The sequence below is a fragment of the Natator depressus genome, chromosome 2 (assembly GCF_965152275.1).
Source record: "Natator depressus isolate rNatDep1 chromosome 2, rNatDep2.hap1, whole genome shotgun sequence".
Taxonomy (NCBI): domain Eukaryota; kingdom Metazoa; phylum Chordata; order Testudines; family Cheloniidae; genus Natator; species Natator depressus.
This window is the reverse complement of record NC_134235.1, coordinates 78924304-78937315: the sequence shown is the minus strand read 5'-3', so window position 1 is coordinate 78937315 and position 13012 is coordinate 78924304. Positions and strand designations below refer to the sequence as shown.

Below are 13012 nucleotides of genomic sequence, written 5' to 3'. Positions count from 1 at the left end.
TATCTTGCTTGTTATGTATGTTATATGGTAAGGGGGTTAAGCAGTTTCTTTACATCCCAAGAGTTGTTAAAGGCAGAAGAGATACATGTTGAAATAAACTTGAGAATGCATGTGAATGGATGCTGTGTGTAAACAGAAGATGAATGGTTAGGAGTGCCAGCCTAAGAGTTAACACTTCAGTATCGAATGGCCAAAGAATGCGCTAAGTGGAGATAACTGGATGACCCCTGGAGGGCAGACTGGAATCCACCGAACAGCCTCAAGGATGGGAGAACCAAAGTTGCATCCGATGAAGTGAGCTATAGCTCACGAAAGCTTATGCTCAAATAAATTGGTTAGTCTCTAAGGTGCCACAAGTACTTCTTTTCTTTTTGCGAATACAGACTAACACAGCTGCTACTCTGAAACCTATGATTACTTGTTTACTGTGCCTCTTTTTGTATTCACAACACACACAGCATTTTGTCTCATTCCCTTTTAAAAGATCCTGTTGGGTTTTATTTTATTGGTATAACAGAGGTGAGAAATAACAGCTGTTATTTCTGTCCTCAACCCTATTGTCCCTCTGCAAATTTGTGCCCAGAGTCCATTCCTTACCTCTCTCTACAAGTGCAAAGTTTCAAAAAGTTCAATGAATAGAAGATTGTTGGGGGCACAATAGATCTGAACAAGAAGTCTGGAGATAAATGTGAGACAGGGACAGGCAGTAGAAACAAAAGTGAAACTGTTTGAGCAGCATATTCTAGAAGTCTTGAAGTCTCTGAGTGTAGCCTTCATTGATTTGAGATCTACCATACCATTCTCTCATTAGAAAGGTAAAAACCTATAATGGCAGCAGGCCATAAAAGAGACCCAGTTTGGGAATAAGAACCATTCAAGAAATATACATTTGCTGATGATGTTTTAAAGAAAATCGCACCAGTGAACTGGAGGAAGTCACTTAAGCACTTGGATTCAGAGACTGTTGAAGTGATAATCTCAATTTTAACAGCAGTAGTTTCTTCTGCTGGTGTAGAAAGAATATTTTCTTGCTTTGGACTAATTCATTCCAAATTGAGAAATCGTTTGGGACCTGAAAAGGCAGGAAAGCTTGTTTTTCTTTTCCAGATTATGAACAAACAGGAAAATGAAGGTGAAGACGACTGAGTTAGCTGCAGAAGCCAATATTTTAAGTTTTTCATATTGACCTGGCTGACAATCAATCTAATTTGTGTGGTTTTTAAAAAACAAAATAAAAAATTTCATTTAACGATTTTAGTTGAAAATAGTAACAAAAAAAACAAACCAGATTTTAAAAAACTTGAATGTTTAACTAAATTCAAAAATTCAAATGCTTGTTTTGTTAAAATATTATGTGTTTGCTGTTGAATACATAATGGTGTTTTAGTGAAATAAAACAATTTAAATGTCTGTCTGGTGATGTTCTCCTCCTAATACAGCATGGAAAGAAAATCCTACAAATATTAATGATTAACCTGTTGAATTGGAGATATTTATAAAGTCATTGGGAGGTGAACTATCTGCTTCAATTATCTTAGGTAAATGAAATAACCAAACACTCATTCATTTTCTGATATAGCTGTAAAACTAATCTGAAAAATTTTCAAAATAAATCACTTTAAAAATATAAAGTTGTACCTTCTAAAAATGAAACCTACATCTGAGTTGTGAAGAACATGTATTAAGGTTATAACAACGTTAATGTAGTTTTAAGAATGCACTTTTATGTAGAAATCCACTATTAAATTGAGTCTTCCTGACTAGTGACTTAAATCATGATTTAAATCAAATCCACTCTGCTGTTGGGAGCTATAGTTCAGGTGTCATACACCCCATCTTCCTCTCTGGGCCAGGCTCCTCAGACAGACTATGATGTCCCACAGCAACCAAACAAAAAGCAAACACTGTGGTACATCAAAGGACACATAATTTGGTTGGGGAGCACAGCCCACAGTGAAAAACAGGGCATGAGCCACCATTTCCAAATTGAGACAGTCTCCTCCAGTCAACTCTAGTCTGTATTTAAAAGATTGCAGTAGATTGCAGAAATAGAAATTAGAATTACAGATATACTTGTTCAAGTTATCCTCAAATAAAGGTTTGCTTTTCATTAGTGTAGCCTTCAATGTTCCTGTCTAGTCACCTTGAACTTTTCTGTACCCTGCTATTTTCCTTTAATACACTAGACAAGTTTTTTGAAGCCAGAAGTTTGGTGATAGAGCCAGCACCACAACAGGAACTCAGTTTCATAGCAAACTGAAGACCCTCTCATAAGTTACTTTGAAGTTATGTGAAGTGCCTTGCATCAAGTCAGTTCAGATGAGGGCCCCATGCATTAAAACCTACTTCTAAGCATGTTATATCAGAACAGTATATTGCTGAGGGTTACAGCCTATAAGTCTGAAATACCTTAGTGAAGACTTAAGTCTTAGACTAGAGGACATGTCAAGTACTTCAAGCTCCCTCTTCTGGCCAAAAGTGCTCAAAACAAACAGTTCATTTTTGTGTACATGTTCTTAAATTACTAAATACAGGCCGTAGTAGTATACATTCACTATTACATGCAGAGTATTGAGCATGAATGAGACATCACAAACTGTATTCTAAATGTCAACAGTATTTGTGGCCACTGAGAACAGCCAAGTAAATGGAGGGAGACATATTACCCAAACTAGAAATGGTAAAGCTGCTCTAATACATCTCCAGTATTCTGTAGTTAAAGACTAGCAAGCACCAATTTATAATTCGCCAGATGTAAAAGCCATGTATTCCCATACATACTTTCAGCGTTTCTTGCAATTCTGCAACAGATACTGTGTCATCATCTTCCTCATCACTCAGCTGTTCTTGGGTACAGTAGTGAGTGCTGTACGCAGAGTGGTCTTCTATTGCCTCCAGCCAGTTCTGAAAGTAAAAGCAGCCACTGCAAGAATTCAGCACACTCATTTTAAAGAGCACCCCTCTACTTCAGCAGCAGCTGAACACTGGCACATGTAAGAGACAACTGGTGCTTCAAAGGAAGCAACAGCTCAGTTACATATTTTTTGTCTTAAAGACTCCTTGAAAATACCTAGTTTTTAGACAGTTAGTCCATTTTCAAAAATAAGTGTATAATACACACAGGAGAATGGCATGGTTATTAAGTTGCTAGACATGTGTTATTTATTTCCTCTCATAACACAAAAACTAGGGGTCACCAAATGAAATTAATAGGCAGCAGGTTTAAAAAACAAACAAAAGGAAGTATTTCTTCACACAACATGGTCAGTCTGTGGAACTCTGCCAAAGGATGTTGTGAAGGCCAAGACTATAACAGGGTTCAAAAAAAGGATAGATAAATTCATGGAGGATAGGTTCATCAATGGCTTTTAGCCAAGATGGGCAGGGATGGTGTCCCTAGCCTTTGTTTGCCAGAGGCTGGGAGTGGGTGGCAGGAGAGATCACTTGGTGATTGCTTGTTCTGTTCATTCACTCTGGGGCACCTGGCATTGGCTGTTCCCAGAAGACAGGATACTGGGCTAGATGGAACTTTGGTCTGACCCAGTATGGCCGTTCTTATGATAGGGACTCTTGATTTGGGTTAGCTTCCTTGTTTTGCTAGACTCCAAGTGACTTGCTGGAGGTCATACAAGGAGTCTGTGCCTCTGGTCCCAATCTCCAAAATCTAGATTATACTTCTCTCATCCTTTGTCTTGTCTATTTAGATTACAAGCTCTCTGGGGCAAGGACTGCTTTGCCATTTTGCTTGCACAATGCCTGGCACAATAGGGCTTAAGTTCAAGTTGGGCTTTGAGGCACTACTGCAAGATAAAATTCAGAGTGACAGCCATGTTAGTATGTATTCGCAAAACGAAAAGGAGTACTTGTGGCACCTTAGAGACTAACCAATTTATTTGAGCATAAGCTTTCGTGAGCTACAGCTCACTTCATCAGATAAAAAGTGTTTTTCCCCAGATTTCTTCATCTCTAGAAACCTTGAATCACGCCTTATAGATGAAGGATAAATAGTATGTTCAATACATTTATTACCGTAGCACCTAGGAGCCTGAGTCATGATAGTGCTCTTATTCCTCCCACCTCCCAGTTTTGGATAGAACATTAGCCCTTGTTTAGAATGCGTGGCCCTAACCACACATCTTTGAACCTATTTGCAAGAATACACTAACTACCTTTCTTGGTTTGGGATGAGGGATTGAGTAAGTTGCAACAGAAGTTTAAGAGCTCAAACAAACAAAAAACCTCTCAGACTACACAGATTTTCCTATAACCAACCGTTTCAGCAGTGGAATAGCAACAAACATACAACTATTCTGAATGCCATGTGTCCATGAGCCAGGTCTCTATACCACTAGTGACTCCAGAAGTATAGTATTAATATATACAGCTCAATACAGAGTTGCTGTATGCAAACAAAATTAGATTATCTCTTCCATCTACACAAAAGTTACAAGATTAGAGACTTATTAAATTGGTAGTTACCTCTCTAGCCATAGGAGGAGAGTTTTTAGGAACTTTAAAACTGTGAACACTGTCATCGAAGCATTTGACATAGAAAAGGCAGCTGTCTGTAGATTTTACCTTTGATTAAAAAAAAAAAAAAAAAAAGATCATGAGTTTACAGACTCCAGAAACAGGCAACTAAGGTTTTAAAAAAAAGTTTTACTGGCAGTTATAAAATATTAGAGCACAGTACTATAAAGTACTTACAAATGGTAATATGGGTTATGTTTGTTCTGGTTTTCAGTTCAAATGTGCTCAGTTTACAAGCAAAGATGATTTAAACTAGCCACCTGCCATACAAAGGGAACTCTGTCTCAGCAAAGCTGTTCCTTGCCCTTATCTCATGCATCACAAGTAAAGGCTGTGCAGACCACTCAACTAAATCTGCACATCCCCAATATCTTCATATTTAAGTCCTCAGCAACCCCTGTGCAACTGCTGCTTTCAGTGGTTTGCAAGGTGCAGCCAGTTGGAACTTAGCAAGCTTATGGATGCATAAAAACAGTCACCCAGCTGGAGTCGGGCATAGTAAAGGCTGCTACGACCATCCACAAGAAGCAGACCTGCATAAAGTAGTGAGTCATTTTTCAGACTAGAAACTCACTTTGAAGAAACAGTTTAATATAGTTTTAAATACAAGCAGTAAGAAACTGGTACTTACCTCCAGTGTTATGGACATATGCAATACATCTTGTACAACAGGTCCGAGAAGGTATGCATGCACTTCATGCACCAGTGCTGGAAAGCTTTTCCTAGCATCACCCACAGGGGCAGCCCTGCTCAGCTCCCTGTGCTGTGAGCAAGGGATGAAGGGCAGAGATGCCCCACCCCCCTCCTCCAGTTGCTTTGTACTAGAAACAAATGGTACACTCTGATGTGTCAAGGAATAAGGGTGGTTGTGTAATGGACGTATGGAACCATCCTGAAAAACAATAGTTATGAGAAGGTACATAACTGTTGTTCCTTCGGGTGCTTGCATATGTCCACTACACTGCAGGTGACTCCAAAGCTGTTACTGCAGGAGGCTGAGCTCACTCTCATTGGAAGAGGGATGTATGGTCACATTGCCTGCATTTGCATTATATCCCTTGAAGCTGCAGACGGTGCATAATGTCTGGTGAAAGTATGAATCAAAGACCACATCACTGCTCTACAAATGTCCACAGCTGGGACGTGTGCCAGAAACATCACTGAAGTGGAATGTTCTCTGGTGGACAGCACTGTGAGCCTAAAAGAAGGAGTCGCTCTTCTTAACGGTATAAGCCACTGCAATACACCTGCATATCCAGAGAGGCTGCCATTGACCTGAGTAACTACTGGTATCCTTTAAAGTCATCTGGTACTGGGGGATGACGTCTCTGGTACCAAGACCTCACTGGAGAAGAGGAAGTGGTTTACAGCGGAGGCAAGGAAGATGGCTGAGTTGGTCTTGCAGTACCAGTGGTTATACCAGAGCTAGCAATGGTAAGTCAAATGCATAGGTGTCAGGAGGCTGTTCAGTACCATCACCAGTCTCAGGATACATCTACACTACAATTAAAAACCCCTGGCTGACCCGTCAGCTGACTTGGGCTCACGGGGCTCTGGCAAAAGGGATTGTTTAATTACAGTGTAGACATTAAGACTCAAGCTGCAGCCTGGGCTCTGCGACCCTGTGAGGTGGGAACCAGAGTCAGTTGGCAGGAGCCAGACAGGATGTCTAACTGCAGCATAGACACGCCCTCAAAGCTGGTAGGAGAAGTATCCCACCGGAGGGAATACTCATATGAGAGGAATTGGTTCTGGAAATTGGAGGCATCCTCCAAGGCAACCAATAGGGTCATTGTGAGGGGCTAGTATGGTACCAGGTCCCAGGCTTGCCTGGGGCAAGCATCCCAGTCCCTGGACAGACCCGTCTGAGCCCCAGCAATGACAAACAGTGGTCTCTATGCTCTTGGTATAGGGAAACCCAAGAGTCTGGAGAAGTCTTGGAGCACGCAGAGAATCTGGGGAAATATGGTGCTGGCAGAGGTTCTCTGTGACCTCAGTTGGCACCTACGCCTGGAGCACAGTACTGGAGCAGCCTGGACAGCTTCCAAGCCAGTAGTACTTTGCGCAAAGGATCTTGAACTGTCCCTATGGAACATGGCAGTGCTGAGTCTAAGACAAGTGATGCCAAGGAAAAGCGACCCGGTGCCTCTAAAAGGCTGTGTCAGTGCCAGGTGAGGATGCTCACATAGAAGCAGACAGCAGCAATACTGACAGGCATAATAAATCTAGCTGCAGCATCAGCCTCCACCTGCGTCGGTACCAACAAGCTGCTGACCCCGCAGCAAATCAGACAAGACTGCTCTGTCACCACTGAAGAAGTAGCCTGTCACGCTGGTCCCTGATAGGGGAACAGGATGGTTGTCTCAGGTCTGAGTGAGTCCGTGCTGGGGTGCAGCAAGTCGAAGGGTGCACTCTACCATCAGTACCTGAAGGATCCTCTATGAAAGAGTCCCATACCCTATGCTTCAAGGAGCCAAAAAAGTGGACATATGCTTATGCTTTGAGGCCAGGACTTTGATTCCCTGGCCTTGAAGAGGACAGTCCTGGAGACTGGGATCTTCTGCAGCCTCTTTCAGCTGACATGACCGGGGAAACACTTTGGGAAGGAGTCTTTGAAGAGCTTCCTTTAGATGACAGTGGCTCCAATGCTGGTCTAAGAACAACTTCTATAAGAATATAATGGAGGCACTCCTCTCTCAACTTCATCCAAGTCTTGAAGACTAACAGATAGGTGATCTACATCTCTGATGTTGCCTTCACCCAAACACTTGAGGCAGTGGGAGAGTGGGGAGTCACTAACAGGTATAGGCTTCCCACAGCCTGGGCAAGATTTAAACCCCCGGGGCCTTGGCATAAGTTCCCTGGTACCAAAGACCCACCAGACTGGAAGGACCCCAAAAGAAGGGCTAAATCAAAATAAAAAAAATAAAATAAAAGATCAATCCTTTTTCCAAGTAATACTAGGTAGACTGGAGCATTGGTGTTCCTTGTGAAGGACGCAGCTATGGATGTAAGAAGGAACTAGAAGGGCAGTGCTGTCTCTGCCCTTTATACTCTCACCCCTACGTGTAGCACTGGGGAAAGTTCTCCAGCACAGGATACATACATACATTCCCCCCCCAATTATGTACATATACAAGCACTGAAAGTAGTAACGTCATTAATGCAAATAGATTAAGTTTTGCTAGAGGCATATATTGAGCACCATATTTCTGAAGTTTTGCCTTTTAAAAATAAGCATAAATGGTTGGCTTTTGCTTTATTAAAAAATAATCACAGGTAGCTCCACTTCACTGTACATTTTTTGCCAGAAGTCTAACAGTTTTTCACATTCTCTTTAGACAGCAGGTATAACTAGGTTATAGTTTAAGATTATTTCAATTAAGAGCTAAAGAGGGGAGGTGTTTTTTATAACCTGATACTGCAGACTTGAGATATAGGCTCAAAGCAACTGGAATAGTCCCCCTCCCAACTCCTTATACTTACTGCTTATTACCTGAGCCCCCAGAGTATACACCCTACACATGGCTTTCTACATGCCCAAATAGTGCCTCTGATATCTAGCTTGCTACTTTTAAGCTGTGTAGTGTCCGACTGCCTCCCCTTGCCAGAGCCTTTAGCTGCAGCATATAGCAGCGCCATGCGATGACAAGTATGGACACAGCCTGCCTTGCACCGCAGCATGTACACACACGTGTAGTGCCTGTACTCTACACACTGCTGTAAGCATAGACCTAACCCTTAGTTACCAAAAGGTCAAAATTCTTTGTAAAAGTGTTATTTCATGCCACATATTACAAACAAAATGATGATTCTGTACTATATATTACAGAGAGGCATCATATAAGGCATGAAATATGGGAAGTTGTCTAAGCCACAGTGATCTGGAAAATGTTGAAGGAGCTGAGCCAGAAGCCATATGTAGTGACTTAGCCAAAGAATTCATAGTCTTTATGTGCACAATACCAGTGTATGACTGGTATTTTAGAAGCCCTGCTTCACATCCTACCGTGCAGACAGCTTGTGTTAGGTGCTTGCATCCTTGGCGACGATTATTATTTACTGCATCAGCCCTTTGGAAGATTAAAATAAATAAATAAAATAAATAAATAAATAAAAATAAATTTTATATTGGAAAGGTAAGGGTCATTAAGATTCTAATTATCAAGAAATTAGTGTGACACTTACTGTTTGCAATACCAGGAAAGGACTCCATGTTCTAGTACTACCCAGTAAAGTTTCCAGCCAAAAAACCTTAAACTCTAAAAGAGAACGTTAGTCATTTCAAAGCCCATGGCTACTCCTGATAACCGATAGCAATACTTGGTGGCTAACAGTCTACATTACCTATAGCTTGCAATTTTATTTATTTTACTTTAAATGTGATCCAAGAGCTATATCTATTAAAACTCTGAACATTAAATCAGTATCTGTTTTTTCAACTATTCTATTTCCTTTCCCAAGAAGTGGGAGAACATTTATAAAAACCAAGTACAAGTTTGGTTGTATCCACAAAGACAACAACATTTATGGCGTTTTAATAAACATTGTTACTCAGTAGGAACCTTCCTGGTCAATTAAGTTTAGCTTTGTTGTAGTTCAGCACTCAATATGGCTATCCACGTCTGATCCCTTATACTGGAGTGGTTGTTAGTACCTACCAGAAAGGTTTCTTATATATTAACATAATCCAACGTAACTCATCTAGCCAATCTGACATATGCAACAAAGAAATTGAGGATGGAATCCAGATAGCAGGAAGTAACCTGAAGGGTTGCCATCTGCACAGTAGTGTCTGCTTTTAAGAGTTCATAGCAATGTTAAGAGATGCCTAAAAATCAAGCCTTTTAATTGCTATTAGATATGGGGAGAGTGCGCTTTACAAGCTGCAGCTTAATATTTTGGTTTTTAGGGTGTAAATAAATGGTTTTGCATTGGCAGTTAACCAACTTTGTGAATTATTATTACACTGAACTTTGGTTTAAGCCAAACTATTTATAGGATTTTTAAAAATATATATACACTTTTCAAAAGTTCTTTTGAGAAAGTTGCTTCATGTATTGTACTTAAACACATCTTTATAGGATTGAGAGGAGTTACATAAAGATTTTCCCTATAATAAATCAGGAGAGCTAGAACATCTTTTGGGGACTGTACAGAACAGAAACGTTGGTAACCTTTTATTACCATCTTCCCTATAATTCAGTTTTCAAGGCTTTTAGGAATGGGCTGTATCCTATGGATAATACTGAATAGCAGTGAACCAGTAGTCAGATTACCTAGATATTTATGTGGCCTTCAAAACTGTAGTAGAAGCAAAGCCCATTTATTAATGGGGTTGATCTTTAAAAGGTAGGCAAGTACTATCCCCATTGTACAGATGGGAACTGTGACACGGGGTAGATGAAGCAAGACTTGTCCAAGGTCACAGGGAGCCTGTGGCTGAGCCAGGTATTGTACCTAGATGTCCTAAATCCAGGACCAGCCTTCCTGTCCGAGGATTAGCAAAAAGAAAAGGAGTACTTGTGGCACCTTAGAGACTAACAAATTTATCTGAGCATAAGCTTTCGTGAGCTACAATGGCCCACCTTGATTATCACTACAAAAGGCTTCCGCCGCCCCGCTCTCCTCCTGGTAAGAGCTCACCTTACCTGATCACTCTTGTTACAGTCTGTATGGTAACACCCATTGTTTCATGTTCTCTGTGTATATAAAATTTCCCCACTGTATTTTCCACTACATGTATCCGATGAAGTGAGCTGTGGCTCACGAAAGCTTATGCTCAAATAAATTGGTTAGTCTCTCAGGTGCCACAAGTAGTCCTTTTCTTTTTGTGGATACAGACTAACACGGCTGCTACTCTGTAACCTATTTCCAAAACTAATCCTTGGATATGCTGTAATACACCTGTCAAGATATCACAGAAATGCCACCATCCATCAATCCCCTCTCAAGAGCAGAGAATACAATCTTCTCGGATAGACTTGGAAAACAGTGTTTGGGTTGTTTTACATATTATGAAAAGGGAAAGTAAAAGAAAACATACCTTCCACAGGAGACCTTCATATCGTTTCAGGCGTTTGTTGATCACCTATATAAAATAAAATATTTAAAAAACTAATCAAACTGATTGTTTCTTGAACAGTTTAATATAGGATCTTTTGTACCCACCTTTCCAATACTTCCTCCAAGTATCTGTTTCATTTCTGCACCTTGGGCTAGATCAAACGGTGTCTGGTCTGTTTAATAACCAAAATAAAATCCAGAAGAGAGTTCAGCTTTAATTAGGAGTTAGATCTGTTGTAGGACATTTAATGCTGTGGATAAGTATTATGTAGTAATTACACTGGATGCATTTAATATGGCATAAGGTTTCTATCTAGCTCAGAGGGAAAGCAATTGCAATCATTTGCTTGTTTGAACACTATCGACAGAAAGAACAGCTGGCGGGAAAGCAGTATACTAGCTATGATTCACTTCCTACAGTAAGACATCTTCTGAACCTTACAAGATTTGCTCACTTGCCAGACAAGAGCAATTCTTAATTGACCAACAAATAATAATATATTTGTTATTCTAAAACCGTGGGCAAATTGAATTTTGCTAGAATTGGTAAAGAAGAGTTTTGCTGGATTACAAAAGCCTAATTTTATTCTAGTCAACATCTGCCAGTTATTTACTTGTAATTTAACCAGAGTGTTACAGTCAATTTAATAAGAAAAGTGACAAGATAAACTTTACAAGTGGGATTGTCAAGAGAACCTGAAGTGACAAAGGAGCATCAGTCCCAATGACTTTCCATGAATTGAAAATTTTATCCTCTGCTTTTACACTGCTATGCTCATCTCTGGCAGAGTCAGCAAAAAGTGACTCATAACCTGTCTACATGGTGCAACAACACAAACTGCAGGGGTGTGAATTCTAATGCACACCAACATGTTGCACACTAACTGGCCCCTGCAGACACTGGTGAGCACTAATAGCTCCCTATTGCATTTTAATTTAGCACACAAGTTAGAGTGCAATAGGGAACTTTTAGTGTACCTCAACAGGGTCTTCACAAGCCAGTTAGCATGCAACACATTGGTGTGCATGCGAACAGAGGTTCTCAAACTGGTCCGTGGACCACCAGTGGTCCACGAGCTCCATTCAGGTAGTCCGCAGATAGTTCCCTCTAAAGTGCACACCTGGGTGACCGCATATGAGAGAATGAAGGGCCACCCACCTAATTAGTGGAGCCGCATGGGTGTGGCTGCACTAATTAGGTGCCTGGACCCTGGAGAAGACACACATGTAAGGTGAGGTGATGGCCTTGGGGTGCGGGGGGGGGGGGGGGGGGGGAATTTGGGATGTGCAGGGCTGCAGCAGCCAGAGAGAAAGAGGTGACTTCCCCAGCTCCAGGGCTGCGGCTGCCGGGGAGAGACGGCCTTCCTTCCCAGCCTCAGCTCTGTGGTTGCTGTGGCAGGGGAGAGACCGTCCATCCTTCCCAGCCCCAGCTTGGGGGCTGCCGTGGCGCGGGAGAGAGGGCGAGACCCTGCCCCCTTCCCTCTCAGGGGCTGCCATAGCGGGAGGAGAGAGGGCACATCCATCACGTTAGAAAGGTAAGTACTGATATTAAAATATCAAAGCGCTAGACAATAGTTAGCCAACAGTACAAACAACATTTGGAAAGATCATTAAGTGGTCCGCTGAGACCCTCAGCAATTTTCAAGTGATCTGCCAAAAAAAAAAAAAAAAAAGTTTGAGAACCACTGCATTAGAATTCATAGCCTACAGTTCACATTGCTGCACCATACAGACAAGGCCTAACTTGCACTTAACAGTTAAGCAGTGGCTAACAAGTACTCTCATAAAATGACACTGGTTTAGTTCCTTTGCTTCATATTTAAACTAAGAACTTTACTTACCATTTTTGTTTCTGATTTTAGAGTCGGCACCATTTTTTAGAAGTTTTAAGGCACAGTGCTTGTGGGCACGGTATGCTGCACAATGTAATGGTGTATTTCCCATCTGATCAGTACAGTTAATATCAGGAGGCTTTGGCCTGTTCAACTAAAAAAAACAAAGACCTATATTTACAGGTTAATTTAGTTTTCCTCTTGCATTACATATAGCCTGAGCGATTTATGGTCAAGTATCTGCTCCCTGCCCCGAAATCTTGAAACGTAGACACTGAAAAGTAGGGTGACGAAAAGGGGTCATGCTATGGGAAGCACGAGGGCTACAGCAGCGAGGTGAGAGAGGTTCAGTTACAAGTAGCTACTTCCCTATGTTCTTGGCTTAAGCATCCCCTTCCCATCTCCCATGTGCAATGTAGCACAGAACTGGCTGCATTGCTATGGTACTCTTAATAGTTTAAATATTTTTGGTTCCTTTAAGAACAGGAAGACAACAGAAATTGAGTTTTTAGAGAATTCTAAAATCAGAAGCCCTGATGGTAAAAGGTTCTGTAAGTTAATAAGGACAATACTACCAAAAATAA

The 13012-nt window shown here is 41.1% G+C and overlaps 1 protein-coding gene across 6 annotated transcripts in view; it reads right to left on the bottom strand.

The window, feature by feature from the left end:
* The window catches only part of OSBPL1A (oxysterol binding protein like 1A), a 135803-nt gene that overhangs the window by 86543 nt on the left and 36248 nt on the right, over positions 1-13012 (bottom strand). For 4 of the 6 annotated variants that reach the window (XM_074944484.1, XM_074944486.1, XM_074944483.1 and 1 more), the window contains 7 exons: positions 12438-12582; positions 10702-10769; positions 10577-10621; positions 8719-8792; positions 8540-8603; positions 4480-4578; positions 2782-2904 (listed from right to left, as the gene is read on the bottom strand). In XM_074944484.1, coding sequence (XP_074800585.1) covers positions 2782-2904; positions 4480-4578; positions 8540-8603; positions 8719-8792; positions 10577-10621; positions 10702-10769; positions 12438-12582 — 618 coding nt within the window. Of the gene's footprint in view, positions 1-2781; positions 2924-4479; positions 4579-8539; positions 8604-8718; positions 8793-10576; positions 10622-10701; positions 10770-12437; positions 12583-13012 lie in introns of those variants that run through there. The other 2 variants (XM_074944485.1, XM_074944491.1) reach the window with 2 other exon arrangements.